The sequence below is a fragment of the Kryptolebias marmoratus genome, linkage group LG17, assembly GCF_001649575.2.
Source record: "Kryptolebias marmoratus isolate JLee-2015 linkage group LG17, ASM164957v2, whole genome shotgun sequence".
Lineage (NCBI taxonomy): Eukaryota > Metazoa > Chordata > Actinopteri > Cyprinodontiformes > Rivulidae > Kryptolebias > Kryptolebias marmoratus.
This window is the reverse complement of record NC_051446.1, coordinates 11,067,064-11,081,865: the sequence shown is the minus strand read 5'-3', so window position 1 is coordinate 11,081,865 and position 14,802 is coordinate 11,067,064. Positions and strand designations below refer to the sequence as shown.

Below are 14,802 nucleotides of genomic sequence, written 5' to 3'. Positions count from 1 at the left end.
GTTGAAGCATCTGATTGTCACACTTTTAAAAAAAAGATAGTGTAAAATCATCACACTTTACAACCAGCATTTCACTGGGCTGATGACTAGTTGGCAAACAACATTTGCAAGAGAATCTACAATCCTTAGCGGGGGTTCACAGTTTCATCTCGTGAGTTGCAGAGGCAGGTCTTGTCGCTTAAATTTTTGATCCTGTTCGAAAAACGTATGTGACAAATTTCCTCTTAAAGTAGTTGGAGTTGTTGCAGGCATCTTGAGCCCTTCTCAGTTTAGTTTCAGTAAGTTCTGGAGAGTTAGAGCTGTATTTTGACATTGGCATGGGAGCTCTCCTCTGACAGAAAACATCTGAGACAACAGCCCTGAATGTCCAGGTCTAAACACTTCTCAGATGATCCGATGATAAGTTTACTGTAGTAGAGGTCATAAATGTGGAGACAGCTGCCAAAGATGATACGAACCGAGAAGCTCGTACAATGTGGGCCAACAGTACCAGTCTAGAATACAGTTCTGCAAGCTGTGCACACAAAAAAACAGGCTGTGATTTTTCAAAAATTAGCTGCGCAAAATGTAGCCACGGTTAGAGCTGTCTCCTCCCAGCAAGAAGGTTGCAGGTTCGCTTCCCGACCTGGGGCCTTTCTGGGTGGAGTTTGCATGTTCTCCTTGTGCTCACATGGGTTTTTTTCCGAGTACTGACCAAAAACATGCATATTAGGTTAATTGGTAACTCTTAAATTGTCTCTAGGTATGAGTGAGAGTGTGAATGGTTGTTTGTCTTGTTTGTCTCTACGTGTCCCTGTGATGGACTTGTGACCTGTCCAGGGTGTCCCCCGCCTCTCGCACAGTGACTGCTGGAGGTAGGCACCAGCTCACTGTGACACAAAATGGAGAAGCAGGTAAAGAAAATGGATGGATGGTTAGAAAACATGGCCGCACAGCTCACTGGTCACTTGGTCAAACACTCTCAGAACTGAGTGAAACTGCAGCAGAAAATTTGCCTAGTTTCTTGCTAGTTTGAGTCGCCAACTAGTCTCCAGCAGCCACAGCCCAGTGAGACCTTTAATTATACATCTTGTGGTACAGTTGTCATAAAATCATAAAACTTAAACTGTGACTGTGGGAAAACAATAATGCGAATGAAAATGCCAGTTCAGTCGTTTAAAATCCAACTCCCCACGACCCGTTAAACTTTGAAGATTTTTACTGTGACGTATGTCTGAGATGTGGAGCTCCACAGAAGGCTGGGGTTTAGTCACTTCTTTTACCAAACTCCCATTGTTGTGTATGTGGAAATTTGCCTCAGGTTCTTTTAAATTCCCCCCTTGCCACACTGATCCCAAAGGTCTAAGGAAAACTATTCCCAACTGAGCTGCACATTTGGATGTATTTGAATGTTTTTAGGCTCTGGGAGGAGTAATAAATATAAAACTGTGACAGAAACAAAAGAAAAGTGGCTGAATAGTAATAAAGGTGCTTGAATGCTTATGCACTGGCACTCTTAATTAAAGAGTATGCCTCTAATTTGTCTCTGTAGCACATGTGATACGCTTCCTGCTCTCCTTTTTAAACTACCAACTGTAAAAAACAAAAAGCCTCATTGGCATTTAAAAGACAAGATCTGGCATTTGTTAGAAAAATAGCACTTGAGTGCTACTCAAACTGTGTGAAGAGCATGGACTAATGTGTAAGAATAGTTGCCATGACTACACTGACATCATTTCAGGCTTCTCAACAGAGGATATATTCAATCTCTGGCTCTGCATACGCTGATGTGGAAAAAGGAAAAGAAAAAGAAGAAGAAGAAAAAAAAGCCGTGTTTTGAGGATGCCTTCCAGCGTCCACATTCAGACATTTCTGTTAATGTCTTATCGTGATGATGCATGATGTTCACGTAATCTGACATCATCCGCCGCGGTGCCTGCCAAGAGAAGAGTTTCGCCCCCACAGATGAGAGGAGAAGACAGATTTCTGTTTTAAGGAGTGTGCAGCGGGTGCGGGGGAGAGAAGGTTACAGTCCAAATGGAAGAAGAGCTGTGGAGACGACGGGTGGAGTGGGGGGGGGGGGGGGCAAAAATACAAATCACACTGATGGGGACAGCCTGCCTACTGTAACACAGTCCATTCAGTATTCATAGATATGTGACGCATTCCAATGGATGGCTCTCGGTCAGAAACCCATTCTAACCTCAAGCGATGACTGTTCATTTCAGAGCGTAATTGAATTTCTCGAAAAGTCAATCTGACTGCAAGGGCACAGCTTTGCCGTGTAGTGCACAATCCGGGTTCGCTGGCAGAAACACTCTGTGCTCTCTTGTCTCTGTGCCATCGTGGCTATGCCGCCGTTGAGCCTAATGCGACTCTGTCCTGTTCTGACGTCTGATTCATGACACGGCAGCTGGCATACTAAACCTAATCCTCGGACATGAAACCGAATCGTCGAGCAGAATGGTGTTTAAATAGGAGGAGCGCAGCTGATCCCCTATTGTGTAACTTTCCTTCTTCTCCAGATGGCTCGTTACGAATCTGTCCAGGGGTCGGATCTACTGGACCCTGGCTCAACGCGGCACGAGCACGCTCACCATCCTATAAGCCCCGGCGCAGGTTAACAGCAAAACACTTGTGTTCGATATACATATGAGTGTGTCGTGGTGGGGCAGGGAGAGGGGGGCATAAACATTACAGCTGCTTATGTTAATGACGTTCCTGGCACTGGTGTGAAAAATAGCTGACTGGCCTCCTCCTGCATGCCACGGCATTCGTAAACAACTCAAAGTAAAGCAGCATTTCCGACTCTAAACGGCAGAAGGATTCTTTGGTAGAATCTTCATGTCACAGATAAGGTGCAAAAAAATCATTACTGGTCTTCTTTATTAATAATAATAATAATAATAATAATATCAATAATATGGATAGCAACTTCAGAAACATAACTTAAGTAAACTGAGCTAAAACCATCGACACAGTGCACAATTAAAACTAGAAGCACTCAGAGAGCACAAAGGGCCACAGTGTGATTAAAAAATAGTGCAATCTGGATCAGCACCAAAATGTAATCCATTGTTTTCTGTGACAATCCCAACATTTCCTGAACATTTCATCCAAATCTGTTCTTTAGTTTTTACCTGATCTTTGCTAACAGACAGACAAACAAACCAACGGACAAACCAAAAACAGAACTTCCTTGGCAGAGGAAACAAAAGGGTCACATGTAGGAGCAGAGACAAGTTTTTAACAAAGGGGTTACCTGTGACCTTGACCTTTGACCCCATGAACTATGAAATCAACAGGCATCATCTTTGACCCGTGAGGTGTCCAGCTGTGCAGTTTGACGTTCCTACATTACACTGCTGCAGAGTTAGAGCACCAGGTCAACTGTGATGTTGACCTTTGACCCTATGACTTTGAAATCAGTGGTGATCACCCTTGGCCTAAGAGGTATCCGACTGTGCAGTTTACTGAAAACCTCCTTGGCGGAGGTAAATGTAAAAAACATACAAACACAATGAAACCAATGAAGTGAAATGAAAGATATTAAAATATCCAGTATGAGGAAAGATAAAAATAAAATTAAAGGTATAATGTAATAATAAATTGAAATAAAAATAATAAAAACTTTAGTTGATTGACAGTTACTGCTTCCTTCCTCAATGCGTACTTCAAGCTCTAACAGATCATAGCATAGAGTCATTTACAAGGTTTGACCCAAACAGCTTCAACTCCATCCCTTCTTATCACAAGATCTTAGTCTAAAACTCAGGTCATTTTGACCAAAAGGAAGCAGGGGGGTTAAGGAATTTAAGTTGCAGTGCACTAAACGTTGTGCTATAATGTGTAAATCAAACTTTTTCTTGCAGATGTCTTGTGCTGGCAGGTAATAAACATAATGCTCTGTGTTGGGTCGTTTAATCCAAACCTTTTCTTGTAAAAAAAAAAAAAACCCCAACAATCTACACTGAATTGTGACAACAGCAGCAGGCCACAAAATGAAAAAAGAACCGCGAGGCAAGGCAATGCCGCGTGCGAAGACACTTTTCCCGCTCACGGGGAACTAATAGACTGTTAACAGGGTAAAAAAAAAAAAAATATTGATTATGCTCCAATAAAAAGAACAAAACGTGTTACGGCTGTTGTGTTGGACGCCGAAGATTTATGGTGCAGCTTTTGGCTAGAGGTCAGAAAAACATTGATATATAAAAAAATGAAGATTAATCGAGTCTGTCTTCAAAGGGGCACCAAGTTTAATAAAGTAGTGCAGGAAAGCTGAGCACTGGTATTTTGTTATAGTAGCCTATTTGTTTCAGACTCGTGTTTAAATTACACTTGTTCATCTTCTCGGGAAAAAAAAACAAAAAAAACCACAACCAGCTTAAAGAGAGAAGCTGCTATAACCAGAACCTGGAAAGAGTAATAAAACGTTTTTTTTTTTCTCAGGATATGAAGGAAGTCCACATGTGGGTCATGAAATAAATTCAATATATATGTATTTTAACATCATTTGGATTTTGAAGTCCAGTTTGAGAAAAAAAAAAAGATCCAATAACTCAGTCTGAGGTTCCTCTGTGTTAGTCAAACAATTGAAATGACATGGCTACAGCTCCGTGAGCTCACATGGGACTCGCTTTGAGCCCATTCTTCTAATTCAGCGCTCAAGGAAACAGTTTCCAAAGAAATGTCATAACTTGGTAAGCAAGTTTGCCTAAGCTGGGTTTCGTTTCGTTTTATCCCAAGTACTGATCCAATTAAACCACCTGACTGCATCTGAAAATGACAGCAGAGGTGTCTGGGAAACGGCAGAGAAGAAGGATTCTGCGGCTTTGTGGCGAGAGGGGTAAGAAAAAAACATGTCTAAGTGACGTAACATGCCCAAAATATTTGTAGGAGTCGTGCTCAAACAGCCACCTTCATTAGCTGTGTTTGCCTTCAGGTTCCATCCAGACGCACTCAGAACAAGCAGAAGCATTTTTTTTTGTGCCACCAGATCTCCTTTGTAGGATAATAACAAAACGTCTGAGCTAATCCCAGTTTGGGATTAATATTAGGGGTGCCACTTCATAAACGCTCGAGCTCGTTATTCTTTAATTTCTGGCATGACTTGCAATTGCTACTCCTCCTGCAGCTGTGGAAGAATCATTATCAAAAAAAAAAAAAAAACATCAAAAGGTGATCGATTGGGAACAGCGTGCTATGACTTCTGGTAGCAGTACATTGTAAGACGTAAAAGTTAATCTCATAAAAATGTGAGAATTTTCCACATAAACAACAATGAGATTATGGTGCAACATGTGGGGAAACCCAGCCCTCTTTGGAGAGTAGAAACATCATTAAAAGTTTAAACGGGTCACAGAAAGTTGGCCTTTATGCCACCGAACCAGCGTTTTGCCATCTTTTAAGGGTTTTTACACAATCGTAGTTTAGGTTTTAGAATCTCTGAGGATCTTACCACAGAATGCTCAAGTGTTATGCCAGACACTAAGACTTTTTTCAATCTATTCTTATTCTCACAAACTTTTGGCTTCTGTTTATACATCAGAATGTAGACATTTGTGTCTTCTTTCCCCCAGAGCGTCTCATTGCTTTAGGACTTGTCTCCACAGTTGCCAAGTCTTCTTATTTCAAGCGACTTTTGGCTTGTTTCAATGTAAATTTGCTGTAGTTTCTGGTTGTGTGCTTTTGGGCTTGTTTAGAAAGTATAGCTGCTTATTTCTCCTTGTTATGTCCTCTGTCCACTGAACAAAACTGTCTGGTTTTTCCTTTTGCAGCACTCGTCAGCAACTCTGCCTCAAATTTGTTTTACTTTCTTTAGTTGGGTTAGTTAGCTTCCTTGGTCATCCTGGGAAAAAAATAAAATGGGGAGCACTGTAAACACAGGTAACGTTGACAAACCAAATTGATTTGCAGGACCGATGGGTGAATACCCTCCCCAGAGAGGACACATCTAACTTCTCATTGTCTTTGATTGTATCTGACCAATAAACAGACACTTCAGGATCTTTTTAACTTGTCATATCTCCTACATAAAACACAGCAGACTCATAACAGTTGACACGTGTGGTGACCAGACCCTTCTGCCACTCACAGTTCAGGACTTTTTTTCCAATGCGACTTATAGTTTTTGCGCAATTTTATATGATATGCATTTCTGTCTGCATATTATAGGATGAGTGCTGTCAGGGAGTGAGAGACAGAGGTGCGTGGATGCCATCCTAATCAGCCACCGGCAGCAGCTTTAACATTTTGTTTCAAATCTTGGCTCTTTTTATACTCTTTCTACAGTTTACACATCAAAACGTCGACATTTTGTCAGGTCAGATTATTACAAAAATATCTCCTAACTAATTATTGGGATTCGGAGAAAAAGGGTTGACGGATGCTGGAACTTCTGGCATTTCAGCTGCACTTGGCACCCTTTAATATTACATCAAAAATGTTCAAGTTCTACCCGTCCACCCCGAAGGCTGACTTTGTGCAGCCTAGTGACTATGAAGCCTTACTGCTCTGGTAAACCGTGTTGAAGTGACGCAGCCTGGTCCAGCGTTAAACATGTCTGAACATTTGGTCATAGTCACATGTTTCCTGTGCTTTGAGAGCAAAAAGGGAATAAGAAAGAGAAAAAAAAAACTTGCTCCGGTGGCATTGGTGTGCTTTCAAGGCCCCACAGTGTGTTTAGCTTGTGTTAGGGTCATCCATCACACCAGCTCCTCGATGGTGGGAGGGACTCATCCCTCACCCCTGCTGAGACTCAATCTGGAGGCTGGAAGAACTCTCTATTGTGCCCGCAGCGTCCTGCAGCCCTCTGGCTTTGATCTGACTCCATATTACAGCACTTTCATCATATGTTGTTTACGAGACAGGACCTGAGCACTACTCCGAGGTACTCCGGTTTCCTCCCACAGACCAAAAACATGCACGTTAGGTTCATTGGTAACTTGAAAATTGTCCCTAGGTGTGAATGGTTGGTTGTCTCGTTTGTCTGAATGTGTCCCTGTGTTGGACTGGAGACCTATCCAGGGTGTCCCCTGCCTCTCGGACAGTGATGGCTGGAGATAGACACCAGCTCCCCACGATCCGGAAAGTAGAAACGGGTAAAAGAAAATGGATCGATTAATGGACCTGATAACTGGCAAGCCACAATTACCACCTGGAACAACACAAATAGATTCATGTTCATATTTGAAATTATTGTATGACTTAAAAGAACTAACTTTCTGCTTCTTCTTTTTTTTTATCTCAATGCGCCAGAAGCCATTCACTAGAGTGAATAATGCACAAAGTGTCAATTATTTCATTCCTGCAATCATGATATAATAAAGGCCTCAGAGTATCTGTTGAGGATGACTCTCAGCTACCCCCACAAAAGATTTCAGCTCAATATCTGTCACATTGACTGAGTTACAGCCATTCTTGTGTTGGCTAATGTTGATTAGCTGTAATGACCGTCTTGAATTGGGGTGACTCCAAAAGTTAACCAGTTGTAGAGGTTCATCCAGTGATTACGTTCTGACACCTTCATTAAAATCTGTCCAGTGGCTCATGAGATATTTTGCTAACAGACAGACAAACGAATCCACCCAGGCACGGGCAAAAGCGTTATCGCCGTTTTGCCTTCGGAGATGACCAATAACAAAGAACAGGGGTTGAAAAACAAACCGTTTAAATGAAATATTATCGATTCAGATCAGTTCTCTGAAAGGATGCTGCTTCCTTTGCCACAGCTTCAAGAAATCCTGAAAGCAGGACCACATCTAGCATCCACAGACATGGCACACGCCAATGAGAGGGGGTTATGAGTCAGGGAATACGCTCACGCCTCGGCTCCCCACATCCCCAGAAGAATCGTCTGCCCTCTCCCCTCTGTCCTGCCTGCCACCTCCCTCACAGCTGTATAATTCATGTGGCATTAAAATGATTGTGCAAACAGAGTGTGGGAGCCCACGTTAGGCAAGAACAGGCTGCGGCGTGAAGCACCTCGGGCTCGACGGGGAATAGCTTATTCCCCTGCACTGCACAGCCGCTAAGAATAAGCAGATCATATGCAGGCACTGCAGAGCACCCGCTTCATATTCATACGTCCACAGAGCTTAGAATAAATTTGATCACAGGTACACAGGAGAGAAGAACCTCTGGATCCACGCTGATGGCAGTTATGAGTTGCTGTAAGAGTTGTTCATAATCTCCTGGAATATCTGCTCTGTCAAAGAGCACTCCCCTCTTTAAGGAAATACTGTTAAGGAAGCTTTTAACACACTGCTACAGCTGGCTAAAGGAACATCAAAATGTCATTGGCAGGAGTAAGGGACACAAACAGTGACAGGTGTATCCTTCCGCCTCTGAGGATCTATTGCTCTGTTAACCCTGCTGTGGACAGACTGGAGTCAAATTTCGTTTCGTTTCACTCATGCCTGAAAACCCTAATTAGGCAAACTACTCAAGATGCTAATCGCAATTATCCTTTATTCTTAGGAAAACCAGACAACTTCTTCTACGTATACAAGCCCTCAAAAAGACACAAAAAGACAATACCCAGACATGTAATTCATTTATTCTTTAATAATGTTTTTGACCATATTTAAAAGATTTTGACTCATATCTTTCACGTCGAGATTAACGCCAAACTTGCTCCAATAAAGTAGTCCAAAACACTCGACAGGCAAGCCACTACCGTAAATAGAAACCTCCCGTTGATTGACTCCAAAGCAAGCCAATCACAGTTGTCGTTTGGGGGGCGCTGTTGATGACGACGCAGCGCTCGGCCAATGGGAGCGCGTTCCTGGGAGTCGACCTCTGCGAGCCGCATCACCACCTCCTCGGTGTCCGTGGCGGAGGACCACTATATAAAAACAAAGCAGCCTAAATTTTAAAGGACAGAGTTGTAAAAACTCCCAGGCTGTGGGGAGTGAGAACGGAAGCTTCAGAGTTGGATTCTTTATAACCCCACAGACACAACACCGCCTGGATTTCAGACACATCTTTGGCAGTACTATTTTTTTTATATATATCCTTTTTAGAGCTACAGACGGGGGCTGTACAAACATAACTCCTGGAGCGAAGAAGGGCCTGCTGTGAATTTTCTATGTAAGTAAATATTTATGTAGCCGTTATCTAATATTCACTCTTTGGAGGCTAAAAAGAGTCGCGCATTGTTTGCCTAAATCTCCTCTTTTTTAAGCCACGACGCTCAAGTTGGTGTCGAATATTTCATCTGTAACCACCTACCTCATTAAAACCATCAATCAGGTGTCTGACAGTCCGCACCATAGCAAGATTTTCTCCTCTTTTGTGCGACCAACTTAAAGCTTCTGGTCTCCCGAACGTCATTTTGCGTCGAGCTAAACATTAACCGTAGCTAGCTTGTTAGCCTTCGTTTCTGTTCACACCCTTTAATAGATGTTGGCAGGCAAATGTCAACATTAACCGAGCTCATTGTGGCTTTCAAAGCGTGTGGTCTTATTCCTTATTCCCTCCCTGTTGAAAGTGTCGTGTTGTCGGGGAGAGACGGTCGTGTTTGGACTCTGAATGCTGATTATGTAATTGCGATTCTCGTCTCGATCTCGTACGTGCCCGTCTTTGTACTGTAGTCTCACAGGAACATACTGGAACAGCCTGGCTGCTGTGGAGGGCGGGGGGTAAAGAAGAAAAAAATAAACAAAACAAAACAAGCTTCCCCCCTCCTCCCTGAACTAACCACGGGGCGAAGGGGGTTTGTCTTGACACGTCCGTGGGTCGATACGAGGCGCTGCCTGGCACCTGCCCGCGGGCAGAGGTCAGCCACAGGGGCGTTCATCCGTCACATCAGGCCGCCGGGGGGGCGGGGGCAGGGGTGCCTTGCTGACACCACCCCTGAGTCAGAGGCCTGCGTTTATTTATAGCTGCTGATTGTTGTTACAGCCTGGCCGCAGCTCTGCAGCAGAATGGCCGGGTGTTTTGGATGAAATGTCAATGATTTATTTATTTTTTTCTCGCCCCTTATCCCAGGAGACAGGCGAAATTTTAACCATTTGTCTTAAAGTAGGAAACTTTGTCTTCTCCTAGTTGATTTCCCATGAGTCTTTTAGGACCTTTAGAACTTATTTTCACATGGGGATAAATGTAATTAATACCCTGATCAAAGCCCAACCTTTTTTTTTAATTATTGTTGAAAAACGACATATTTTCCATAAAAGGCTCCTTTTTTTCAATGTCTTTATCAGAACAAGCAGTTTACTGGATTTTTCTTTTCAATGGCCATCGAAACAGCTGCTAACATTTCACCTTGGCTACAAGACTCCAAAGATAATATGGATAAAATTGTCTCAGAATACAGAGTTTAACTGAGTCTTAATCGTTTAAATTCAGGACTGATTAGAGAAAAACTTTGTTCATTTTTCTTTGAACATTTTCATCAGCGGTATGTTGCTCGCTGATAATCAGAGCTGATTAAACGGCTTCCATGGAGAGTGAACAGTACAGTCCAATTTTTTTTATATCACCTCCACCTCAGAGTTTGATCGCCTTCTTTTTTTCCTCACCTCTCGACCCAAACCAGAGGTTCAGACTTTTATTTTCTCAGCTTCGAAGTTGATGGATCACCATGTCAGCTTGGCATCAAGTCTTGTTTAGCTCTTCTCTTTTGGTTCAGGATACAGTTTAACTCAAGTAAACATTTTAGATTTAAATCACTTTTGATTTCTTCCCATTTCAGAGCCAACGACCCAAAAGGACAATAAATTTGTCGACAAGCACTCGGAGCTTCCTCATCACCGCTGCCCTGGAAGTTTGCGACGCTCTCACAGCAGAAGAAGAAACATCCCGGCAACCGGAGCAGCTATGCAGCTTGAAATTCAAGTAGCACTCAACTTTATTATTTCCTACTTGTACAACAAACTCCCTCGGCGGCGTGTGAACATCTTCGGCGAGGAGCTGGAGAGGCAGCTGAAGAAGAAATATGAAGGCCACTGGTATCCGGATAAGCCATACAAAGGGTCGGGGTTCAGGTGCATCCACGTAGGGGAGAAGGTGGACCCCGTGGTGGAGCAGGCAGCCAAAGAGAGCGGGCTGGACATCGAAGATGTCCGGAATAACCTTCCTCAGGACCTCAGTGTGTGGATTGATCCGTTCGAGGTCTCCTACCAGATCGGCGAGAAGGGACCGGTCAAGGTGCTATACGTGGACGACAACAACGAGAACGGGTCCGAGCTGGACAAGGAGATTAAGAACAGCTTTAATCCCGAGGCCCAGGTCTTCATGCCAATCAGCGACCCCGTCGGGGCCTCCTCCGAGTCCAGCTCCCCCTCCCCTCCTTTCGGGCAGTCTGCTGCCGTGAGCCCGTCCTTCATGCCCCGCTCCACCCAGCCCCTAACCTTTACCACTGCCACCTTCGCTGCCACCAAATTCGGCTCGACTAAGATGAAGAGCAGTGGCCGTGGTAACAACAACGGCAACAGCAGCGGCGGTAGCGGCGGCGGCAGTAGCAGCAAAGTGGCCCGCACCTCCCCGACCAGCAACCTGGGTCTGAATGTCAACACTCTACTGAAGCAGAAAGCCATGTCCACCTCCATGCACTCACTGTACGGGCTGGGGCAGCAGCAGCAGAAGGCCTCTGCTCTGTCCCCCAACGCCAAGGAGTTCGTGTTCCCCAGCCTGCAGGGCCAGTCCAGCCCCGGAGCCGCGTTCCCCGGGGAGGGCTCGCTGGGGCTGGGCCCCCTGCAGTACAACAATGCCTTCGACATGTTCGCAGCCTACGGAAGCCTCAACGACAAGTCCCTGATGGATGGTCTGAACTTCAGCCTGAGCAGCATGCAGTATTCTAACCAGCAATTCCAGCCAGTCATGGCTAACTAAGCCCATCGCGAAGACGCTACGTACGAATGACGGTGGCTCAAAGAGAAGGAAAAACAAACAACAAAAAAACGCACACTTTAGAAACGGGACTGAAGGATTTAGCTGTGTAATCAGTAAAGCGCATGTGCCCAAGGGTGTTTCTACCGTGCCCCCTTGAGTTTGTTTCTACTGAAAAGCTTGTTGTACAAACACATCCAAGCTTGGTTACTTCAACATGCATCATTGTTTTTCTTTTTCTTTATTGCCAACCAAGCACAATTTTCTTTTTTCTTTTTTTTTTTCCACTTTGAGAAACTACTCCAAAAAGAATATATATATATATATAAAAAAAAACCCGACAAGCTTCAAGTTTTGGCCTCTTACAGTATTTTACAGGTGGTAAGACAAGGCTGATTTTTATGAATTGGCACTACTAAGTGGGGGTTACTTGGTCTTTTTCTAATTGTATAATTTAATTTAGTACAGAGTTTGTAAGATATCAGAGTATATATTGTTTCTATGACATGGTGTTGCATTTATATCTTTTTACTACTCCAGTGATCTGTGATGGCTGCAGCAGCTTTTCCTTATTATTTTTTTCTTTTCTTTTTTTTTTAAAGATAATTGTTAAAGAAATCCATCTTTGGAAGGAAAAACAAACAAACAACAAAAAAAATCTAACAGATTCTGACGATTGTGTACAGAGTATTCCTTTAGTGGTGGAATTCAAGTGTAGAGATATTTGCTTTTTTCTTTTCTTTTTTTTTTAAAGATAATTGTTAAAGAAATCCATCTTTGGAAGGAAAAACAAACAAACAACAAAAAAAATCTAACAGATTCTGACGATTGTGTACAGAGTATTCCTTTAGTGGTGGAATTCAAGTGTAGAGATATTTGCTTTTTTCTTTTCTTTTTTTTTTCGAAAGATTAATTGTATTTTCTGTTAAAAGAGGTAAAGATTTTTGCTATACTATGGACAAAATGTAATTGTATGAATATTAATTTTGTACCTACATTGTGCAATACTTGATAAAGAAAAAAAAATACGGTATAACAAAGTATTTTGAGTCAGTGTCTTACATGTCAAGAGGGACTGAAATAGTTTATATTGAGTTTGTATTAAATGCTTAAAAATGATATGCTTGTCTTTATTTTTTTTAATTTCATATTTGCACCCTGGTCTTTTTAATAAAATAAACTACAGTTGAACATGATCTGGTGGAAGTGGACTCATTTATTAGTGTCTAAATGTTGATTTTTCTCTATTTAACCAGCAGAAAGTTCAGTGCTGTGGCTGACCGAGAGAAAGGTAGAGCCTCTAAGAAAGGTTGGAAGTTTCTGGGGATTTTCGTTTTCTGTGAAACGGACACTCTTGTACCGAAACGCTTACAGGTTATTCACTGATTCTCAAATGTTTGCAAGATTCTACAATTGGTGAGCAGCAGTGACTGATTTGGGCCATTTTTTACAAAGTTAAAACTCCACTTGTTTCTGATCTGCAGCAATAGAACCTAAATCTTACATGGATGGAAACTTTATTCATCCCCTCAGGGAAATTACCTAGTTTGCTTTGAATCCCTGCTACGACAATTGAATTTCTATGGCGATTGAGAGGATTAAAGGGATGTTTTGACCATTCCGAAGCGGGGCTCTGCGGGAACAGTAATACCTGTTGTTGGCAGCTCTTTGAACAGCCTCAGATTGAGGTCTGACGAGCCAACAGCTAGTCTAAACGTGGCTTAAATCTCTACAGTTTCATCGCTTTTGGTGCAATGCTACTCCGTAGATCTTTACACAAGAGTCCAACTACGTTACGTAGCATTCTGCGGTTGAACAAGGCACAAATTGTGGTGGTTTCAACACGTTTCCGCTGGAATAACCACGCAACGCAGAACTGACGGTGAGGCGAACGTTGAAATGACAGCGGCTGAGAAATGCTGACGGTTTGAGATCTTTGAAGATGAGACCAACTCACTCTGGTCTCTGCTGTTGGCTCGTCATTCCTCTCGAACCTGAACGCTACTTCTTCTGACTGAGGCTGCTCCAAGAGCTGGTAGGGTATGAAATGTTTGTAACCTGACCATAGAAGCCCACTTAAAAAAACAACAGGAATAGCCCTGAAAATTGAATATTTTTAGTCATTTTTTAGTCCAACTAATAGAGATACAGGAAAACATTTTAGCATCGTGGTGTTGGCCTTGAAAACTGTTCAGTATGTAGAGACTCTGCTCTATGTTCCTTATCATATAACACAATTTTTGTACGTAGTGGAGCATATCAGTACGTTTTTGGGAACTTTTAACTGCATAAATGTTGTTTTCATCGTGTATGGATTGCAGGGCTTTACCGCATCTACTTGCGTTGGACAAACTTAAGCAGCCGGTGCGTTTCAGTAGCCATAAAAGTTGTGTTGATTCTTTTTAAGCTTTGTTGTGCCAAGTGGAAAAAATATGCAAAAACACACTTGTTGGCACGTACAGCCCAGTTTCCACATGAGTACCTCGGCTTTCTGGGATAAACAGATCCACAGATGGTCTGGTGTCACACCGGCTGAGAGGCTCCCAGGGTGTGGAGCGCCGCCTTGCTGTGCCTCCATCTTGTTTGTTCCACGGACAGTGAGCTCGCTCCCTGCTTCAAAGAGATACGGGCCGAACAGGAGCTCGGCACGGCACCCCAGAGGCCTTATCATCCTGTGTTTCTGCAGCACTGCTCGGAGAGGTTGCCTTGTGTTTGTTGCTAGGAGTGTTTCTCTGCCAGAGAGGAAGTGAAAGTTAGGCTGTAATTTCATTTTTAGCCCGATTTTTTTTTTTTTTTTGTAAATTGCAACATTAAATTGTAAGCAGCAAAACCCATCAGATAGAGGACGTTTGGGGAAATCGATTCATCTGCTTCTCCTCAGCTGCCTCTGCGCAGTTATGGTGTCGAGAACAGGTTTGTTTATCTTTTGTTTATCTTTTGTTTAGCTTTACAGCGGGAGATTTTAGCTGTAAGAAACAGGTGTGGTCCATT

The 14,802-nt window shown here is 43.0% G+C and overlaps 1 protein-coding gene across 1 annotated transcript; it reads left to right on the top strand.

The window, feature by feature from the left end:
* Positions 1 to 8,849: 8,849 nt before the first annotated feature.
* On the top strand, positions 8,850 to 12,443 carry tob1b (transducer of ERBB2, 1b). The gene is made up of 2 exons (XM_017416245.3): positions 8,850 to 9,069; positions 10,676 to 12,443. Exon 2 carries the CDS (start codon positions 10,801 to 10,803, stop codon positions 11,812 to 11,814), a length of 1,014 nt encoding a protein of 337 aa, XP_017271734.1. The 5' UTR covers positions 8,850 to 9,069; positions 10,676 to 10,800; the 3' UTR covers positions 11,815 to 12,443.
* The last annotated feature ends 2,359 nt before the right edge of the window (positions 12,444 to 14,802 follow it).